The sequence below is a fragment of the Strongylocentrotus purpuratus genome, unplaced genomic scaffold, assembly GCF_000002235.5.
Source record: "Strongylocentrotus purpuratus isolate Spur 01 unplaced genomic scaffold, Spur_5.0 spur5_scaffold_7, whole genome shotgun sequence".
Classification (NCBI taxonomy): Eukaryota; Metazoa; Echinodermata; class Echinoidea; order Camarodonta; family Strongylocentrotidae; genus Strongylocentrotus; species Strongylocentrotus purpuratus.
The window spans coordinates 38,574,290-38,593,202 of NW_022145613.1; the positions used below are offsets into that span (position 1 = coordinate 38,574,290).

The 18,913-nt window shown below is 39.4% G+C and overlaps 2 protein-coding genes across 4 annotated transcripts in view; one reads left to right on the forward strand and one right to left on the reverse strand.

Moving 5' to 3' along the window:
* Positions 1 to 15,606, reverse strand: part of LOC585882 (oxysterol-binding protein-related protein 6) — a 63,666-nt gene extending 48,060 nt beyond the window's left edge. For 2 of the 3 annotated variants that reach the window (XM_030973798.1, XM_030973797.1), the window contains exons 1-2: positions 15,471 to 15,606; positions 9,530 to 9,640 (exon numbers count right to left, since the gene is read on the reverse strand). In XM_030973798.1, coding sequence (XP_030829658.1) covers positions 9,530 to 9,601 — 72 coding nt within the window. In that variant the 5' untranslated portion in view covers positions 9,602 to 9,640; positions 15,471 to 15,606. Of the gene's footprint in view, positions 1 to 9,529; positions 9,641 to 15,470 lie in introns of those variants that run through there. The other variant, XM_030973799.1, reaches the window with a different exon arrangement.
* On the forward strand, positions 1,183 to 6,003 carry LOC105443957. The gene is made up of 3 exons (XM_030973800.1): positions 1,183 to 1,473; positions 2,097 to 5,271; positions 5,895 to 6,003. Exon 2 carries the CDS (start codon positions 2,469 to 2,471, stop codon positions 4,227 to 4,229), a length of 1,761 nt encoding a protein of 586 aa, XP_030829660.1. The 5' UTR covers positions 1,183 to 1,473; positions 2,097 to 2,468; the 3' UTR covers positions 4,230 to 5,271; positions 5,895 to 6,003.
* Positions 15,607 to 18,913: the final 3,307 nt, after the last annotated feature.

Below are 18,913 nucleotides of genomic sequence, written 5' to 3' on the forward strand. Positions count from 1 at the left end.
GAATCTCACATCAGCTATGATTGTAACTGCGATAAATGAACAATGTTATCAATTCTGACAATGCAAAGCATATTTAGTGATCAGCACTGATTTCAAACTCTAGGTAGAACAACATACAAATTAAGAGTTTTAATTTATTAACCTGATTATAATCCAGTCAAAGGGAACCTATAAAGAGTATTCACTGTATTTATCATGATTTCAAAAACTCAATGATTCGCTACTAATATCATAATTACATGTACCAGTTACAATCATCATCACCATCATCATCCTCATCCATTGCATTATTTACTGTGTAAATAATTTTCTTATATTATGAAAAAGACTAAATGTATAACAATTATAAACACATTGCAATCATATAATCACTATTTTAATAATTATATTCCATATCCTGGTACAAAGTTGCAAACCAAAGAACCAAGAATGTACATGTATGTAGTGCCATTCAGATTTGTCAAGTTAACTATTAAAGCAAACATGCAATAGACACTCACTGGTTGCTTGGCTGTTACTGCTTCCATTAGCTTGGATAATCTTTGTACTTTAAGCTGATTAAGATCAATATTTACACATGTATTATATCCTAAATAGTTCCTACTTTAACTTGTGTACTACAGTAGTTAGAATTAAGGCCTCCATCACTCAATATTTCATATTGATATTCCTTGATGAATGATAAATCTCCAACATGATTTTTTGGAATAATTAGTGGAAACAACCCAACAGTACATGTACAATAATGCTTGAAACAAGTTTGTTTTAATATTTGATAAACAGAAAGAAAATACAACAAATATAAATTTCAAGCAAGAACATACATGTTGTATGTAGATCAGGCTGAATTTCTTAAATACCCCTAGAAATTAATATTTTCACCTGCTGAAGAAAGTGTGGGGCAATAAAGCTTCAGATTAGTAATGTACGCTCTTCCATAAAAAAAATCCTGTTCAATGCCCTCTTTCTTATAAAGAAATAGAATAACAAATATTGGAACCAAACAAACTATTATTACTGAAAAATTCTCTGTTTTATCAATGAATACACTGATGTGCAAAATATAATTCTTCAAACATCTGTAGAACCCAGATTTGGCATGGAGTTTGAGGGAATAAGTTCTCTAAAATATTTGAGGCTTTCTAATCTTGAAAAGGTCAAATACCTTCATTGGGTATGTCACTACATCAGGATGTAGTGAAGAAATGTGCATTTCTTATATAGTTTGAAGAGTCTTATTATGAGACTACCAGTGTCTTAATATGCCTACCAGCATATCTTGGAGGCTATTGTTTACTTTAAGATTATACGAGTCACAGAGACAGGAAGTTCTTTGTTCTTCTCAACCTATGTTCTGGGAGAAGCAAACTCCAGTCATTCTGAATGTCGAAGTGATGCAGTAAGGTCCGAGTTACATAACATTGCAGCAGAAAGTTTTAGTTATTTTGTGGAACAAACTACAGGCCCAATTCGGTAAGAATACGATATCTATTTCTATATATGTTATTTGATATACTAGAACGCTAGGATGAATCTTAATATAATCTCAGTTGAGTTTGGTAGAATTTTATAGGAGTTTCGTAAAGATGATGTTAGATGTTGTACCTAGCTTTTAGGAGTAGACAAAGAGATGAGTGTGTATAATGTATAGTGTAGAAAGCCGAGTTCTTTGTCTTTGTCAGCAGAAGTTACAGTACATTTTAGTGTTTCAAAGTAGCAAATATTCTGCAACGATGTAGGTGATTACTGATTTATTATATATAGTTCATGTCGATTTAGAGCAAAACTAAGTGTTTAGGAAAGAAACAATTTTCTTTGTTATAGTTATTTAGCATAGGAACTTAAGTGACCAACCGCATCTGAATGCGGCCCTGTTCACACTCATGTACCTTTGCTTGTGTGTACTGTTTAATAGTTTACTGCATAGTTTCAATGCAGGGTGTGTTCACATAGATATTTAATCCAGTTTAACTCTAATCTTGTGTCATATATTAATGTGTTGTAATCAGTATCTTTAATTTAGCTATAGGGTTTTTATATGCTTACATGCTGAAACATTTATTCATTATTTGTTTGTTTGTTTATTATCATTACAGATTGTTATCTGAAGGTTTACCGGAGATAGTAATTAACCTGAAGGTTGTACCGAAGATATGAAAGTGAAGTTACGAGTTGCTGAATAAAACAGAAGTTGGTTGGACTTTAGCAAATTGTTTCCAGTGTTAATTTTCATCGGTGTGCCTTGTGAATAACAACAGTTGGATTTATTGTTAGACGAAACTCCTTCATATAAAGATTTATGAAGGCAGCCACAATAACAATCGAAGTCTGTTATTCGAAGTCGAATAACAAGCGAAGTTTCACAATAACGAATGAAGTTCGAATGACAAACGAACATCAATTATAAGACTTTTTGCAGCCGTTTAATGAACTTGTAAGCAGACCTAGGTTTATAAAGGCCTGAAGTCATGCCTTTACCAGAGCCTGCAGTGCAACGTGAAACGACGACAGAGAGGAATCCCACATCGAAGGCTAGAAGTCTAGCTGGTGTTAAGTTCACCAAGAGCGATGTGGAAGCAGGACAACATGATGCAGTCATCATGAAGGCTACACGTGTAGCGAGCTTACGGATGTCTATTGAGAGTATGAGGTTAGAACTAGCTATCATGGACGAGGAGGACAGGCTCGATGCTCTAAAGGTTGAGCAACTAGAAGAGCTAATTGCTAATGAGGAACGAAAGCTCATACAGCTGAAGCTGAGTCCGCTGAGAAAGAAGCCGGCTGACAAAATAAATAGATTAGAAAGAGAGGAAGAGAATGACAGCTCTGAAGCTGTCATCGAACATGTCAAATTGCCAAAGGAACAGCCAGGGGATTCCGTCCATGGATTGGCAGTTGGCACAACAACACCTATTCTTGATAGAACTTCTAACCAGACAGGTTTTGAAACGATGGCAGAGTCCATGGCCCATGTGCAACAAAACGTGCTAACGCAGAGACTTGCTGTTGCGAGTCAAGTTCCAAAGTTGGAGATACCCGTATTTAGCGGCGTTGCTGACGGTCATGGAGCCAAGGACTGCACTGAGAGGAAGGTTTGCAAGATTTGTGAAGGGTGCCCCCTTGCCTGTCTGCATCAGCCAACCGAGAACCAGATAAATCCACCCGAGGAAGCTGCATCCAAATACACCAATGTCTGCGCTCCTCAAGACCAAGATGAACAGGAGCACTGTATGATTGTGCCAGACTGGGTGAGGTGCAAGGATGATCAGCGTAATGTAGGCTTCGTTTCGGACGAACTGTGTGAGCAGTTAGGAGTACAGGGAACTGCTACTACCTGCAGGATCACCACCATGCACGCAACAGCCAATGTCAGGAGCATGAAGGAGAGCGGTTTACAGGTGTTGGACTTCAATAGGGAGAACGAGATTGACCTACCCCCGTGCTTCTCTAGAGAGTCTATTCCAGCTAGCAGATCCCAGATCCCAAGAAGTGAAGGCTTGAAGGAGTGGCCTCATCTTGAGCCAGTTGCTCATGAGTTGATGCCATACAACAGGAGCGTCAAGGTATCGCTTTTAATTGGAAATAACTGTCCCCGAGCCATCCGCCCTCGAGAGGTGATAGCAGGAGGAGAAGATGACCCGTATGCCATTAAGACAGCACTCGGATGGGGAGTAGTTGGCAATGTCTGCCAGACGTCGGTGCAGGAGGATGGTGTTCAGATCTGCAATAGGATATCTGCAATTGAGATGCAGCCAGAGTTTGCCTATGAGAGTAAGGCCAAGGAGATCATGGACACTGAGAAAGGCATCCAGTTTCCGAAAGATGGCTACAAGGACTCAAGTGCAGATGGTGAGCTGTACTCCGTGGAGGAGATGGAATTGAAGGAGATCTTGGAGAGTGGTGCCCGCAGATGTGACAACGGCCACTATGAGATGCCATTACCTCCGAAGTCTGCAAAGCCAAACCTTTCCTTCAACAAGCCACTTCCCTTGAAGAGATGGAAGCAGCTGCCTGGGAGGTTGCGGAAGAACCCAAAGTTTGGTGGAGACTACAGAGCATTCATGGATGACGTCATCCAGAATTATGCACCGAGAGTATCTCCAGCAGTTACAGCCCTGTCAGAAGTGGACACGAATGCAGCGAGACCTGGCCATCAGCGATGTAGTCATCGTGAAGGAGACTGCGGACGTCCAGTGGCCTCTGGCAAGGGTAGCAGAAGTTTTTCCTAGTCAAGACGAACGCGTTAGAAAGGTAAAGCTCCTCATGACTGATGGAGCTCTGGACAGTATACTGAAGAAACCTCGTTACCTTAATAGACCCGTCCACAAACTTGTGTTACTACTACCGGTAGAAGCTTAGAATAATTAGTTCTGTTGTTAATAACAGAGGTGTAAGACTAATTGCGATCAGTCATTTTCTTTCTATTTCTCTTTCTTTCACAATCACTTTCTCACTCATTCCCTCTTTCTAGATTTCTACCTTTATCTGAGTTTCATGACTTTTACGTTTTTGTTGTCTTATCTTATTTTGCAAACAAGTTTTGTCATTATCACGCAGAAGACAGTAGGGATTCCCCCTCAAGGAGCCTTTAACTTATTGTTGTATAATATGTTCCTGATGTCAGGAGTGTCTTCATTTAATGTTTTTACTAATTTACAATACGTATGATTATGTATTCATGTGGTCATCAACGGAAGGGGTTGATTAAGTATACTTGATATACATCTAAGTTTAACTTTGTGTATTACACTAATCGGGATTGTTTATCAAGCAGTATTTGGAGCATTGTTGGGTAAAGTTGATTTCTCTTAATGTTCTCTTAATGTTCATGAATGTTACATGAAAGATCGTTAGAGGTTAATGTTGTTCCTTGGTAGTAATAGTAGTGCAGTATGTCTATCTATGTTGTAGCGTAGTCTTAAATTTGGATATTAACAGTTATTTAAGTAAATGTTACTAACATTTAAAGGAGCCATGTCACTACATCAGGATGTAGTGAAGAAATGTGCATTTCTTATATAGTTTGAAGAGTCTTATTATGAGACTACCAGTGTCTTAATATGCCTACCAGCATATCTTGGAGGCTATTGTTTACTTTAAGATTATACGAGTCACAGAGACAGGAAGTTCTTTGTTCTTCTCAACCTATGTTCTGGGAGAAGCAAACTCCAGTCATTCTGAATGTCGAAGTGATGCAGTAAGGTCCGAGTTACATAACATTGCAGCAGAAAGTTTTAGTTATTTTGTGGAACAAACTACAGGCCCAATTCGGTAAGAATACGATATCTATTTCTATATATGTTATTTGATATACTAGAACGCTAGGATGAATCTTAATATAATCTCAGTTGAGTTTGGTAGAATTTTATAGGAGTTTCGTAAAGATGATGTTAGATGTTGTACCTAGCTTTTAGGAGTAGACAAAGAGATGAGTGTGTATAATGTATAGTGTAGAAAGCCGAGTTCTTTGTCTTTGTCAGCAGAAGTTACAGTACATTTTAGTGTTTCAAAGTAGCAAATATTCTGCAACGATGTAGGTGATTACTGATTTATTATATATAGTTCATGTCGATTTAGAGCAAAACTAAGTGTTTAGGAAAGAAACAATTTTCTTTGTTATAGTTATTTAGCATAGGAACTTAAGTGACCAACCGCATCTGAATGCGGCCCTGTTCACACTCATGTACCTTTGCTTGTGTGTACTGTTTAATAGTTTACTGCATAGTTTCAATGCAGGGTGTGTTCACATAGATATTTAATCCAGTTTAACTCTAATCTTGTGTCATATATTAATGTGTTGTAATCAGTATCTTTAATTTAGCTATAGGGTTTTTATATGCTTACATGCTGAAACATTTATTCATTATTTGTTTGTTTGTTTATTATCATTACAGATTGTTATCTGAAGGTTTACCGGAGATAGTAATTAACCTGAAGGTTGTACCGAAGATATGAAAGTGAAGTTACGAGTTGCTGAATAAAACAGAAGTTGGTTGGACTTTAGCAAATTGTTTCCAGTGTTAATTTTCATCGGTGTGCCTTGTGAATAACAACAGTTGGATTTATTGTTAGACGAAACTCCTTCATATAAAGATTTATGAAGGCAGCCACAATAACAATCGAAGTCTGTTATTCGAAGTCGAATAACAAGCGAAGTTTCACAATAACGAATGAAGTTCGAATGACAAACGAACATCAATTATAAGACTTTTTGCAGCCGTTTAATGAACTTGTAAGCAGACCTAGGTTTATAAAGGCCTGAAGTCATGCCTTTACCAGAGCCTGCAGTGCAACGTGAAACGACGACAGAGAGGAATCCCACATCGAAGGCTAGAAGTCTAGCTGGTGTTAAGTTCACCAAGAGCGATGTGGAAGCAGGACAACATGATGCAGTCATCATGAAGGCTACACGTGTAGCGAGCTTACGGATGTCTATTGAGAGTATGAGGTTAGAACTAGCTATCATGGACGAGGAGGACAGGCTCGATGCTCTAAAGGTTGAGCAACTAGAAGAGCTAATTGCTAATGAGGAACGAAAGCTCATACAGCTGAAGCTGAGTCCGCTGAGAAAGAAGCCGGCTGACAAAATAAATAGATTAGAAAGAGAGGAAGAGAATGACAGCTCTGAAGCTGTCATCGAACATGTCAAATTGCCAAAGGAACAGCCAGGGGATTCCGTCCATGGATTGGCAGTTGGCACAACAACACCTATTCTTGATAGAACTTCTAACCAGACAGGTTTTGAAACGATGGCAGAGTCCATGGCCCATGTGCAACAAAACGTGCTAACGCAGAGACTTGCTGTTGCGAGTCAAGTTCCAAAGTTGGAGATACCCGTATTTAGCGGCGTTGCTGACGGTCATGGAGCCAAGGACTGCACTGAGAGGAAGGTTTGCAAGATTTGTGAAGGGTGCCCCCTTGCCTGTCTGCATCAGCCAACCGAGAACCAGATAAATCCACCCGAGGAAGCTGCATCCAAATACACCAATGTCTGCGCTCCTCAAGACCAAGATGAACAGGAGCACTGTATGATTGTGCCAGACTGGGTGAGGTGCAAGGATGATCAGCGTAATGTAGGCTTCGTTTCGGACGAACTGTGTGAGCAGTTAGGAGTACAGGGAACTGCTACTACCCGCAGGATCACCACCATGCACGCAACAGCCAATGTCAGGAGCATGAAGGAGAGCGGTTTACAGGTGTTGGACTTCAATAGGGAGAACGAGATTGACCTACCCCCGTGCTTCTCTAGAGAGTCTATTCCAGCTAGCAGATCCCAGATCCCAAGAAGTGAAGGCTTGAAGGAGTGGCCTCATCTTGAGCCAGTTGCTCATGAGTTGATGCCATACAACAGGAGCGTCAAGGTATCGCTTTTAATTGGAAATAACTGTCCCCGAGCCATCCGCCCTCGAGAGGTGATAGCAGGAGGAGAAGATGACCCGTATGCCATTAAGACAGCACTCGGATGGGGAGTAGTTGGCAATGTCTGCCAGACGTCGGTGCAGGAGGATGGTGTTCAGATCTGCAATAGGATATCTGCAATTGAGATGCAGCCAGAGTTTGCCTATGAGAGTAAGGCCAAGGAGATCATGGACACTGAGAAAGGCATCCAGTTTCCGAAAGATGGCTACAAGGACTCAAGTGCAGATGGTGAGCTGTACTCCGTGGAGGAGATGGAATTGAAGGAGATCTTGGAGAGTGGTGCCCGCAGATGTGACAACGGCCACTATGAGATGCCATTACCTCCGAAGTCTGCAAAGCCAAACCTTTCCTTCAACAAGCCACTTCCCTTGAAGAGATGGAAGCAGCTGCCTGGGAGGTTGCGGAAGAACCCAAAGTTTGGTGGAGACTACAGAGCATTCATGGATGACGTCATCCAGAATTATGCACCGAGAGTATCTCCAGCAGTTACAGCCCTGTCAGAAGTGGACACGAATGCAGCGAGACCTGGCCATCAAATTTGACTGAAATCACAAAATGGAAGGCCTGTAACATTTGTTTTTAGTGCCGCCTACTGGTACATAAACATGTACATGTATTACACAGGGTAAAAATAGAAACTCTGGATAGTTTCACAGCCAACCAAATATAAACTGGTTTCTATTATTAGTAAATTCTTTGAAATGAAACAAACATTTGTCATCACTGAATTTTCCCCCTTTTAATGATACTTACAATTTGTACATGTACTGTATCTATCTCTCTCTCTTTTAGTTTAAGCCATATTGACATAACCAGGATGAAATTTGCATAATGGAGTAACTAGCAGGCAGGCATCTATTTCTACCTAATGCCCTGAGTGATGGTGTACTGTACAGTAGATCCACTAATTCTATTGACCCATCCAAGTTGTGTCAATATCTCTGCATACCGTGCTGTATATCATCACTATATGCAAGGTGCATACTGTGTAGACCTTTCAGTCTTAATCTCAAATGTATGATGTACTGTATGATGTATGTGAGAAAAGAAAGATCCTTCCGTAAATTGACATGAAACACGAAAGATGACCTTTGTTTATTCCATAAGTAATAGTTTAACTATGCATACATGTATCTCTTGGGGATGCAAGAAAGGGAAGTACCATACTAAAAATTAGGTCTTGAAAAGTTCTTTAGCCTTTGGACTTTGAAGACTGGTACAGTGGAACCTTGTCAGTCATTCAGGTAACATTCCTCGGGACAATGAAAATTACTAAAAAAAAAATGTATATTTCATTGTCAGAAATTATAGAATACGGTACAATAAAATGGAAATGGCAAAAATGCCTTGCTGTTGTATCAAATGGTTTTTCAATTCAATTCAATTCAATTCAATTTAGGAGGAATCATGCAGAACGAGGAATGGTGTTTTACAAAAGGAGGTATTGAAGCATACTAAAGATACAATTTTATCCTTTAACAGGTCTACAGCCCCCCCCCCCCCCCCCCTCTAAACTAATTTAATAGAGTCATCCACATCCCTATCATGTACTGTATACTAGTGACTAACCATAGAGCGGTTAGAGCCTTACCTTGTAATTTATTCAAAGCTTCATGCTTATACTCACTACCACTCAGAAATCTATGAAGCATAAAGTACAAGGTCACCTGTTCTCACCAACCATACATAATACACCTGTACATCTACCCTCTAAAATACATGAAGGTATATAGAGGCAATCAATTATGAATAGCAGAAGAATTATAATCTACATGATGTTATATGCACTGTAAAACCAAACTAACAATAATATTGTAGGCCTGGATGTTTAGTACATACATGTACATGTATGTTACAATGTTACTAGACACGTTTAAAAAAATGCAAAATAAAGCTTTTTTTGCTGGAAGGACATTCTCTATTCTTGTTCTCCTGGTTGATTTCATATTTCAAAGAGTTAATTAGTTAAAGGGAACCAAAACATTGTTAACATTTCCATATATATGACCACCAATGAATGACACGCAACTACTGTTGGGGATTTAATATTTCTATAATGCAAATAAAATATGAATCTTAATTGGCATTAAATCAGAGAAAAAAAGCTTACCGGAATTGGAGAAGTGCTTGGTGCATGTCTCTGCAAACGCAGTCTTTTATCTTTAATATCCAAATCCTCCATACTATCACATGATATCACTCCATTGCATGGTTGCCTGAGCTGAAAGAGAAGGGATTAAAAGATTCTATGACATTGTTTACATCCTGTTATGATAAAGATGTTTATACCAAAACTCCCTGCTTGAAAACATACATAATAGGATACTAGTACAATACGCTAAACTGTGCTGATGATTGATGATATGACACAAAACCAACATTTGGACTGGAGTAGATAACAAACTGCCTTGGTGTGTGTTGAAATGAAATTATGAAAATTATTCTGGAAGCTAGAATTTATTATGCAAGTACAATAGTACATGTACAGAATTACATTGTTCAAAGAGTTGTTTACATCTCCCTAAATTCTTTAAATCTTTAAAAAACAATACAAATGTTTCACAGGTAATTAATGAAATAGGAAACTTTCTTCACCGTTTCCTTCATTATTTCAGCTTTGTTTTGACGATTCTTAAAAAACTGAAAACTGAAGCTTTCATCAATCCTCTCCTGGTTTCCTCTATCCAGGGATATGTGAGTTTAAATGGATACCCCATCTAAGAGGGCCCTTTGAAGCACTGCGAGGCACCGACAGTCTTTTTTTCCCCTATCATAATCCCCTTAATCCCCCTCCCGGACCGCACAGCTCGTAAATCTCACTCCCGAAACTGAGTGACATAGGGCTCGCGAAATGCATTGTTGGAAATAGACATCGGCTGCTATCAACAAAAATGGCGGCATACAGTAGGGATGAGTATTTGCTAGGCGACGATTTAGACTTTCTGACTGGTTTTGAGGAAGATTTAATTTATGAGAAGTTGGAGACCAACACAAGTTTAATATGCACGTGTGAAATTCCATCAACGGAAAATCTTAATCGTTGCAGCAAACCAGAACGTATGGTTAAATGGTTTCATCGCAAAACATAGATAGTTGATGCGTATTGACTACTAGCACTGCAGTACGTGTAAATAGGCAGCATTTGAATACATGAATAGTCAATACACTCACGACATACAAATGCACATAATTATACCGATGCGGTTGATCGGCAAGTTTGACAGTAGACTCACGATTTTAATTTTTTAATTATTCTTTCTAACATCGGAAAGTTTAAAAAAATGTATTTTAATGCTCTTTAGGTGTCATCAATCGTCACTAAAGTACTGACTTTGAGTGAAATCAGTTGAGTTTTGTACAGTGGTGTTTGAAATGTTGAGAATCAATTGCACAATTTTTAATATACGGCCAGGGTAGTAATGCAGCTGTGTGTGTTTCCTCCCACAACATGCAGCATGTACAGCCCAGCGAGCACGGCGGCTTGCGCGTCGCCTGCCCGTACTCGGGGTGAAAAGTGGTGATGAATTGACAACTTCTAACCCTCATTAAACCAAATGCGCAAATATACAACACAATTTCATTTAGTTATTTTAAGAGATAAACTTATGGACTACCTTCCTAGCTATGTAAAAATTTCGGAAACTTTCGGAAAATGTCAATAATTAGAAGAGAACACGATGATGATGAGAAACTTGCATTCACTCTAACTCACGATTTCCTTGGTCGATTTCGCTGGTTCAGATGGCTACGTCTTCAGTAGAGTTATCCGAGCACAGCGAAAGCATTTGATAACAAATAGAAGGTTGTATTGTGCCATAAGTTGTCGATTTTTGTATTTTATATGTTATAGCTATATATATCTTCCATGAGTATGACGTCATTTTCTCGGTGACTCGCATGGCTTCAAAGCCTTTTTTTTACGACCAAGTGTTTGGAGAGCTTAGGGAAGCAGACCGTGTTGCGTAACATTTCGTAACATTTGGATTGCCAGAGGGCATCTGTGGTCTGATAAGGGCGGCTGTTGATGGATTTGATGGCTGAAGAGGGTTACATTACTTGTTGTTAAGCCAAGTTAATCTTGAATATCTTTCCCTCGGGAAATTCTTTCGAGACGGAATATCCATTTAACTCACATATCCCTGCTCTATCCCTCCCCCTCCTTTATAAACAAACTAAATATGAGCTGGAATGGAACAACGATGGACTGAGGATGCATTCCCAAGCAATGCATTGGTCCTGCCACATCAATTTTGTCTACACATTCAATCAAATTAGTGGAGTGTTCTCCCTCAAACCTTCACATTGCTATACATGCAGTAGGCTATTCTTAAAAGGGTAGTGTTTGTTGACATACTGTCGGCAAGTACTTACCAATCTAAATTCCTTATCTCGGATATATAGGCCTCTATGTCCATGTACAGTTCATAATCACATTGTACATTTAAAGGTAATACAAAGTTTTGGTATGGGGCCATGAATTTGGTTCAAATGAACATGATCGTTATCGCAGTTGAACTGGGGTCTAAAGTTGTGAAATTTTAGATAATAAACTCTTTATGCTGTATAGCTCCCTCTCAAGGTCAAGATATAAAACAATGTTTCTTGACTAAAATCGACTGATGAGCTATTCCCGTTTGGAAATTATATATCACAACTACATATTCTGAGATTTTCATGGTCACAGCTACCATTATACGGCCGTAGTCGCTAATACATTTGAATATTATTTTTTATGCTCTTTCAGAAAATGAAGAAAAAAATTAGAAATTCTAAAAATAATGTTGATGACGTCACAGCTTTGGTACTCTATTGGTTATGACTTTTCAATTAGGAGCTACCACAGTTGGGTTAACTTTGGATTGATATGCCCTGGCCTGTATAGTACTTGCACATGTATGCATAACAAATGACATGAAATGTAACCTGTTGTAAAGGCATCCTGTAGTTCATTTATTACATTGCATGAATTTATCAAATATATGTACTAGACCGAACAGAAACCAATACTGATGGATTACCTTGCTCTAGATCACGTTGGGTCATTAATCAAACCAAACTCATTAACATATGATTTGTGAACCAACATGTACTGCTCTTCACACTTAGAGTGTCGCTGTGATAAAATGAAATCTCTGATGATCTGGATACTAGACTATTTTTTCATTTTCATCTACTAGGCGTTGTGGCGTGCGCCTGTAATCCAGCTAACAATGGAAGTTACAAACTGATTCAGCCGAGGACGCAGGTTCGAAACCGAGTCACGTCTTTCGGATGGTGACGTTAAAAGTTGGTCCCCAGAAGTAAATAATCATATCTGATCAGGTTGGTACACATATATGTAAAAACCCAATTACACACACACACACACACACACTCTACTGCTTTATTGATTACATTCTATCAGGACAACCTTTTCATGAACTACATGTACATGTACTGTATGTAAAATATTTGTATATGGTGCGTCTCAAAAAAAATGTAACAAGAGTTTGATTGGCAATATCTTGTAAATTACTCGACTATGCTCAGTAAAATAATAAATGATAATACGGTAATAATAATAGTAAGATATTTCTATACCGCGAATTGCATTATGTCTCTAAGCGGTTTAGAAGAAAAATAAATGATAAGTAAAGGAAACAGAATTTGCATTACCGTAAATCTCCGTGAATAAGACGCAACTTTTTTCAGCCAAAAAAAATAAATTGAAAGTCGGGGGTGCGTCTGTAAACACAGGCACAAGATTTGATTTTGATTTTTTGATTTTTTTTTGTTCTTTTCTTTTTTTAAGTGTCGTTTTATGCCCCTGCACCTGGCAATGTCTCCCAGCACAGAAATACGTGGAGTGTACACTCACCACTCTGAACCTAAAACAACACTACCTATATGTCCGGATTTCTGTTTACCGGTAGACTTCTGTCATCTTTAGTTTTAAAAACGACATTGTTATTAATATTTGTGACAAGTTCACAAGCACTAATCGGAGCCTTCCACTGCACCTCGCAGTAAAATGAAGGTCCTTTCCGGCGTGAGTTTTTGAACTCGGACCTGGTTTGTTGCCTACAGAGTCGGCAACAAAAATAGGGGTGAGTCTGATACATGGAGATGTACGGTACAAATTAACCCAAATCAATTAACATTAAAACTTTGAAAATGAAAATAGTTCATGTACATGTACATAATTACAGATCACTTAAACCAAAATACAAATAGTTCATAAGTTAATAGTTATCCTACGTTAATCTACAAAAAATATAAAAAGTAAAGGTCAGAGGGCTATTCAGGAACAAGACTTAAAGAGATGTGTTTTCAGCATTGTTTTAAATACTCAAAGAACTAGCATTGCAAATTTAAAGGGGGGATTGTTCTAAAGAAATGTAGCTGTATAAACGAAAGAACATTGACGTATTGTTTGTAAGATTAAGAAGTTATTTAAATAAATTTACGCAGGCGTGCGCCCTCCTGCCCGCAACCTGCCATCGGTATGTACTTGTAGGGTTTCTGATCGCGCACCCGATGTTGTGTGCTAAAATTCTTCCCTTAGAGATTGCACGCATCCCTATGCAGTCTATGTGCATTGCGAGACCATGCCAAAAAAGTCAAGTTGTTTTTTTCAATTCGAGATTCAAACCTTTATCTGTTGTGATCCTGAAGGTGATACTTAATAAATGAGGTGTCATATGAAAGAGCAGGTGAATTCCAATATTTCCAAAGGGGGGGTCATCTCAAAATTCTAAAAATATCTTGGTCAAAACAGCAATTTAAACATTGTCCTGGCTAACTCCGAGGTTTGTCACTTTTGAGATATATGACGCCCCGATCAATAAGTACATGTAGTCCCAGTCCTAAGGAATATATCTATGCGCTTATTTTTTCGCTAGCCCCCAGGGATCACAACTGATTACAGTTTGAAAATACCTTTCTCTACATTTTTCGGATCAGCTAATTAGGGTGGCGTGAGCTCCATTCAGTCCAAACCATGGTTACATCACGTAACATCTGCGCGTATAGTGAATGAAAGTATGGATAGCCGTTCGCACCATAAACCCCGGAAGTGAATACACGTTATAGTCAATGGCAAGTGACGGAGACAACGTGCATTGTCTTCGCGATATTGCCATTGACTATAACGTGTATTCAATTCCGGGTTTATTGTGTGAAAGGCTAGCCATACTAGTCAATGGCACATGTCGCGTACGCTATACATATGCTTGCATATTGCGCGATACAGCTGTTTGGCTAAATTTAGTATAACAACATAATTCTGCGTGTACGTCTTTTTAATGCGCTGTACGAGTGTTATTCAGCGCATTATACGGAAGCAGCACATTTACGAAGTGCCAGTCAGAGGTCATCACCATTGGGTAGAGATCGTGAATTCACACGCTACACGTGAAAAGGGAGCTAAGCTGTATCGGTCTGGTAAGAAAATTGCTTTTATTTCGTTATTTTTACCTCTGATTATGATATTCTGGGTGTAATTACGATCACAAGTCCCATACAATTTATCAAAGCCGCTGTCCAATATTGGTCGGGTGCGGGAAAGTGTGATTTTGGACACATTTTATATGTTGTTTACCTACCTCTCCGTAGGACCCTATGGGAGCAAATTAAGGCTCCCTCGAAAAATATCATAACATTTTTTTCGAGGGAGCCCTTAACTTAAGTTAAGCTAGCCAAGCCAGGGAATTCATAAATAACTGGCTATGGTCTTACTCTTATGGACTAAGAATTGCACTCTAGCATGCTAGGACTAGGAAGATAATTAAGACTTGTGAAATTTGGTTCGCCTTGATTAATCTTCAAAATTATCATTATTGTCTGAACAATCAATAAAGAATGAAACCGACCCGGCCCGCCCACTCCCCACTCGTGTTCACTGTGCGGTACGGAGTACCGGCCACGTCAGCTCTACTCTGCCCATAACCTTCCGTGGCCTACCATCCAGCTGCCCGTAGGCCCTGTGGGCTAGACAATCGTGCGAATCCGTAAAGAAATAAAAACTATAGATACATTCTTGATATAAAGATTTCCTCGAGTCAAATCCTTACCTGTCCGCTAGAATATTATTTTCAATCAATCAGCTGCTCTAAAATTACACCAGGTAGTGATCAAGAGGGTTAAACAGGCAAAATTCGGTGGATTAAGAGTCCCGGAGCTCCGAACCGACTGCAGGCGCACTGTATCGACAGGAAGTGCAAACCAAGAGTTGCATAAATTTCCTTCGAGTCAGCGCTGGAAATGTACATGTGAAGATATTTCTAAAACAAAACCATGAGTGATAAATTTAAGTTTCACAAGAGAAACATGGGTAGGCAGGGGCAGAGATTTCTTTTCATGACCGGGGGGCGCGGGACGAAATGCGAGGGACGAGAGAGCATTGGCGTAATGAGCAAAAACGTTTGGGGGGGGGGGGGCAGATAAAAAAAACACGCATCACCCCCCCCCCCACTCTTACATGTTACTTCAAAGTGGGGGGGGGGGGGGGGGCTAAAGTATTTATGATCAGGTAGAGTAAAGCGAGCAAAGCAAGCGGAGCGTATATTGGCGTGGCATTCAGGGGAAAAGCCCCGGTTGGATCAAGGGGCGTAGCCCCATGTAACCCCAGTGGTTTTAGGCATTTAATAACGGTCAAATGAGCACAGGCGCGTACGCAGGGGGGGGGGGGGGGGTTAGGGGGTTAAACCCCCCCCCCCTTTTTTTTTTTTTTTATGTGTGTATTTTTGCGTATGCAGGGGGGGGTTTGGGGGGTTAAACCCCCCCCCCTTTTGGTTTTTTTTATGTGTGTATTTTTGAGGAACCCCCCCCCCCCCCTTGGTTATTTTTTTTAATTTTTTTTTTTTAAGATCAAAAAGTGTCCCCTTACCACCCCCCCCCCCCCCCCCCCCCCGCTTATTCAGCAGCTGGCTGAGTTGTTGCGATATTTTTTTGGGTCCCCCCCCCCCCCCCAAAAAAAAAAAAAAAAAAAATTGTCCTCTTTCTTGTTAGAATCAGCCCTAAATTCGCCCGAAATATACTGAAAAACAGGGGCGTGCCCCTCCCCCCTCCCCAACGGACCAAAATGTCAAATGTAAAAATTTTGAGACAAAAAAAAAAAAAAATGTCCTCTTAAAATCTCAAACCACAAAGATATCTATGGTTTTCTTTGAAGGAGTCAATGTATGACACCCTTTAACAGTGATTAACATTAAATTCTCCCAACCATTTTTGAATTTTCCCAACTTTTTCCATGAAAAAAAAGACATAAAACAGGCTATAAAAAATCTGTCAACACTTAAATGTCTGGGATGGAATGTAATAAAGCCATTTTATTGCTTTGTGACGATTTCCATTCAGTCACCTAAAATGTAATTAAATTGTAATAATTTAGTTGGGAAAATTAAGGAATCGATCAGATCAGTTTTTCCCAATTTGTACCATGAATAATGGTCCGTTTTCACTCAAATTTTCAGATTATCTTTAATTGTACATCTAGCATTGAAGTCACTACCTTAGCACCACTATCTCTCATCTGAATAATGTTACCAAGTCCCTTTAATAAATAAAAGCAGAATAATTATTTTGCTTTCCAAGTGCATTACACTTTGAAAATAACAATTTGTTATATGTAATGTCAATTAATTTTGTAGGTGTAATTATAGGTGCATCAATTGGTTAACTTTCTCATAAATATTTTTTGTCATTTGCTTATCTGTTTTGTTATTTATTGTTGTTTTAATGTTGTTTATATATTCAAATTTGTTATGATTGTACAAAACTGTAGAGAAATTTACAATTTATAATGCGCTTTATAAATATACACTATTATTATAAATAAGTTTTGAGATTTATCTTAAATGTTGATACTGGGGTGCAGGAACGAATGCGTAATGGGAGACTATTCCAAATAGTGGGACCAGAAAAAATTATATTTTGTTGACCCTTCTTCGAATTGATGCGGGGGATTTGCAGAAGAAGAGGGTCTGACCTTGAGCGTAATGAATATCTTGATTGCTGGATGGGACAAAACAGAATAGAAAAATCGTTGTCTGAATTCATGTTCGCCCATCTCGCGCTAAGCGCGGAAGCTTTCAAGTTTCATTAAATTATTAGAGAAAGGAGACGATTCGTTGTACCGTTCTCGAATCTTAATCCTAGTCTGAATTCAGTTGCCCCCCTCCCGCGCAAAGCGCGGAAGCTTTGACGTTTCATTAAATATAAGAGAAAGAAGACGATTTGTTGTATTGTTTTCGACTCTTAATCCTTATCTGAATTCATTTTCCCCTCCCGCGCGAAGCTTTGACGTTTCTTTAATATATTAGGGAAAGAAGACGATTCGTTGTACTGTTTTTGACTATTAATCCTTGTCTGCATTCAGTTGCCTCCCTCCCGAGCAGAGCGCGGAAGCCTCGACGTTTCTTTAAATTACTAAGAAGACGATTCGTTGTACTATTTTCGACTCTCAATCCATGTCTGAATTCAGTCCCCCCCCCCCCCCCCCCCACGGTTCGTTGTACAGACTCTTAATCATTGTCTGAATTTAAAAAAAAATGTTTCTTTGTCCGATAAAAAGTCACAGTTCGGAGGAGAAAAAAATTGCCGGCCGACCGACATAATACATCTCACCGACTTCAACCTTCTGCATTGACATATTACACGAGGATCGAGCAAGAATACCGACACCGGACCGACACAGCAACATAATTATCTTTGCGTATATCTTTCTTGCCCCCTCGACGTGGTGACTCTACCCAACATCCCCCCTCTCTCTCTCTTACTCCCACCCCTCTTCTCTCAGGCTCCTACCCCCTCTCTTTCTTCCCCCATTTCTTTTGTTTCCTTTTCTTTCTTTTCCTCTCCTCCTCTTTTTCTTTCTTTCTTCTCTGCTTTTTCCTTTCTTTCCCTCTTTTTTTTCCCCTTCCCCTTTTCTCATTTTTCCTGACAGCAGCACAATTTTTACCGAAAATATCCTGACAGGTGGGGCGACGCCCCTTCTTATGATATCATCACCCTTTCTTTCTTTTCCCTTCTCATTATTCTCCTTTTCCCCTTCTCTCTCTCTTCCCCTTTCTTCCTTTCCCCCTCCTTTTCTCTCCTTCCTCTTTTCTTCTTCTTTCTATCATCCCTTTTCCCCTCCTTTTTTACGGGGGATGGGGGGGGGGCACTTTCCCCCTCCCCTGAATCCGCTACTGATATTAATGGTCAAAATCATATTGTGTACTTGCCTTTTTCTATTTTCTTTGTTATACCCTCACCCCTTTTCCCCCTGTCTCTTTCTCTGTCATTCACCCCCCCCCCTCTCTGTCTCTTTCTCTCCCCCTCTCTGTATCAGTCTCCCCTCTCTATCTCTCTCTCTCTCTCTTTCTCTCTCACTCTTGCTTTAATCATGGACCTACTTTTCGTAGTAGGTCCATGCTCTAATACATGCCCTTCTGCCTACTATCTAATAACATCTCACTATCCCTGCATCCCTCTTAAAAGGAATCACTTATTTTGAAGAAAAAGAAAAAGTCAA

Coding starts and splice junctions, on each gene's coding strand:
- LOC105443957 (XM_030973800.1), top strand. CDS start 2,469: ATGCCTTTACCAGAGCCTGCAGTGCAACGTGAAACGACGACAGAGAGG.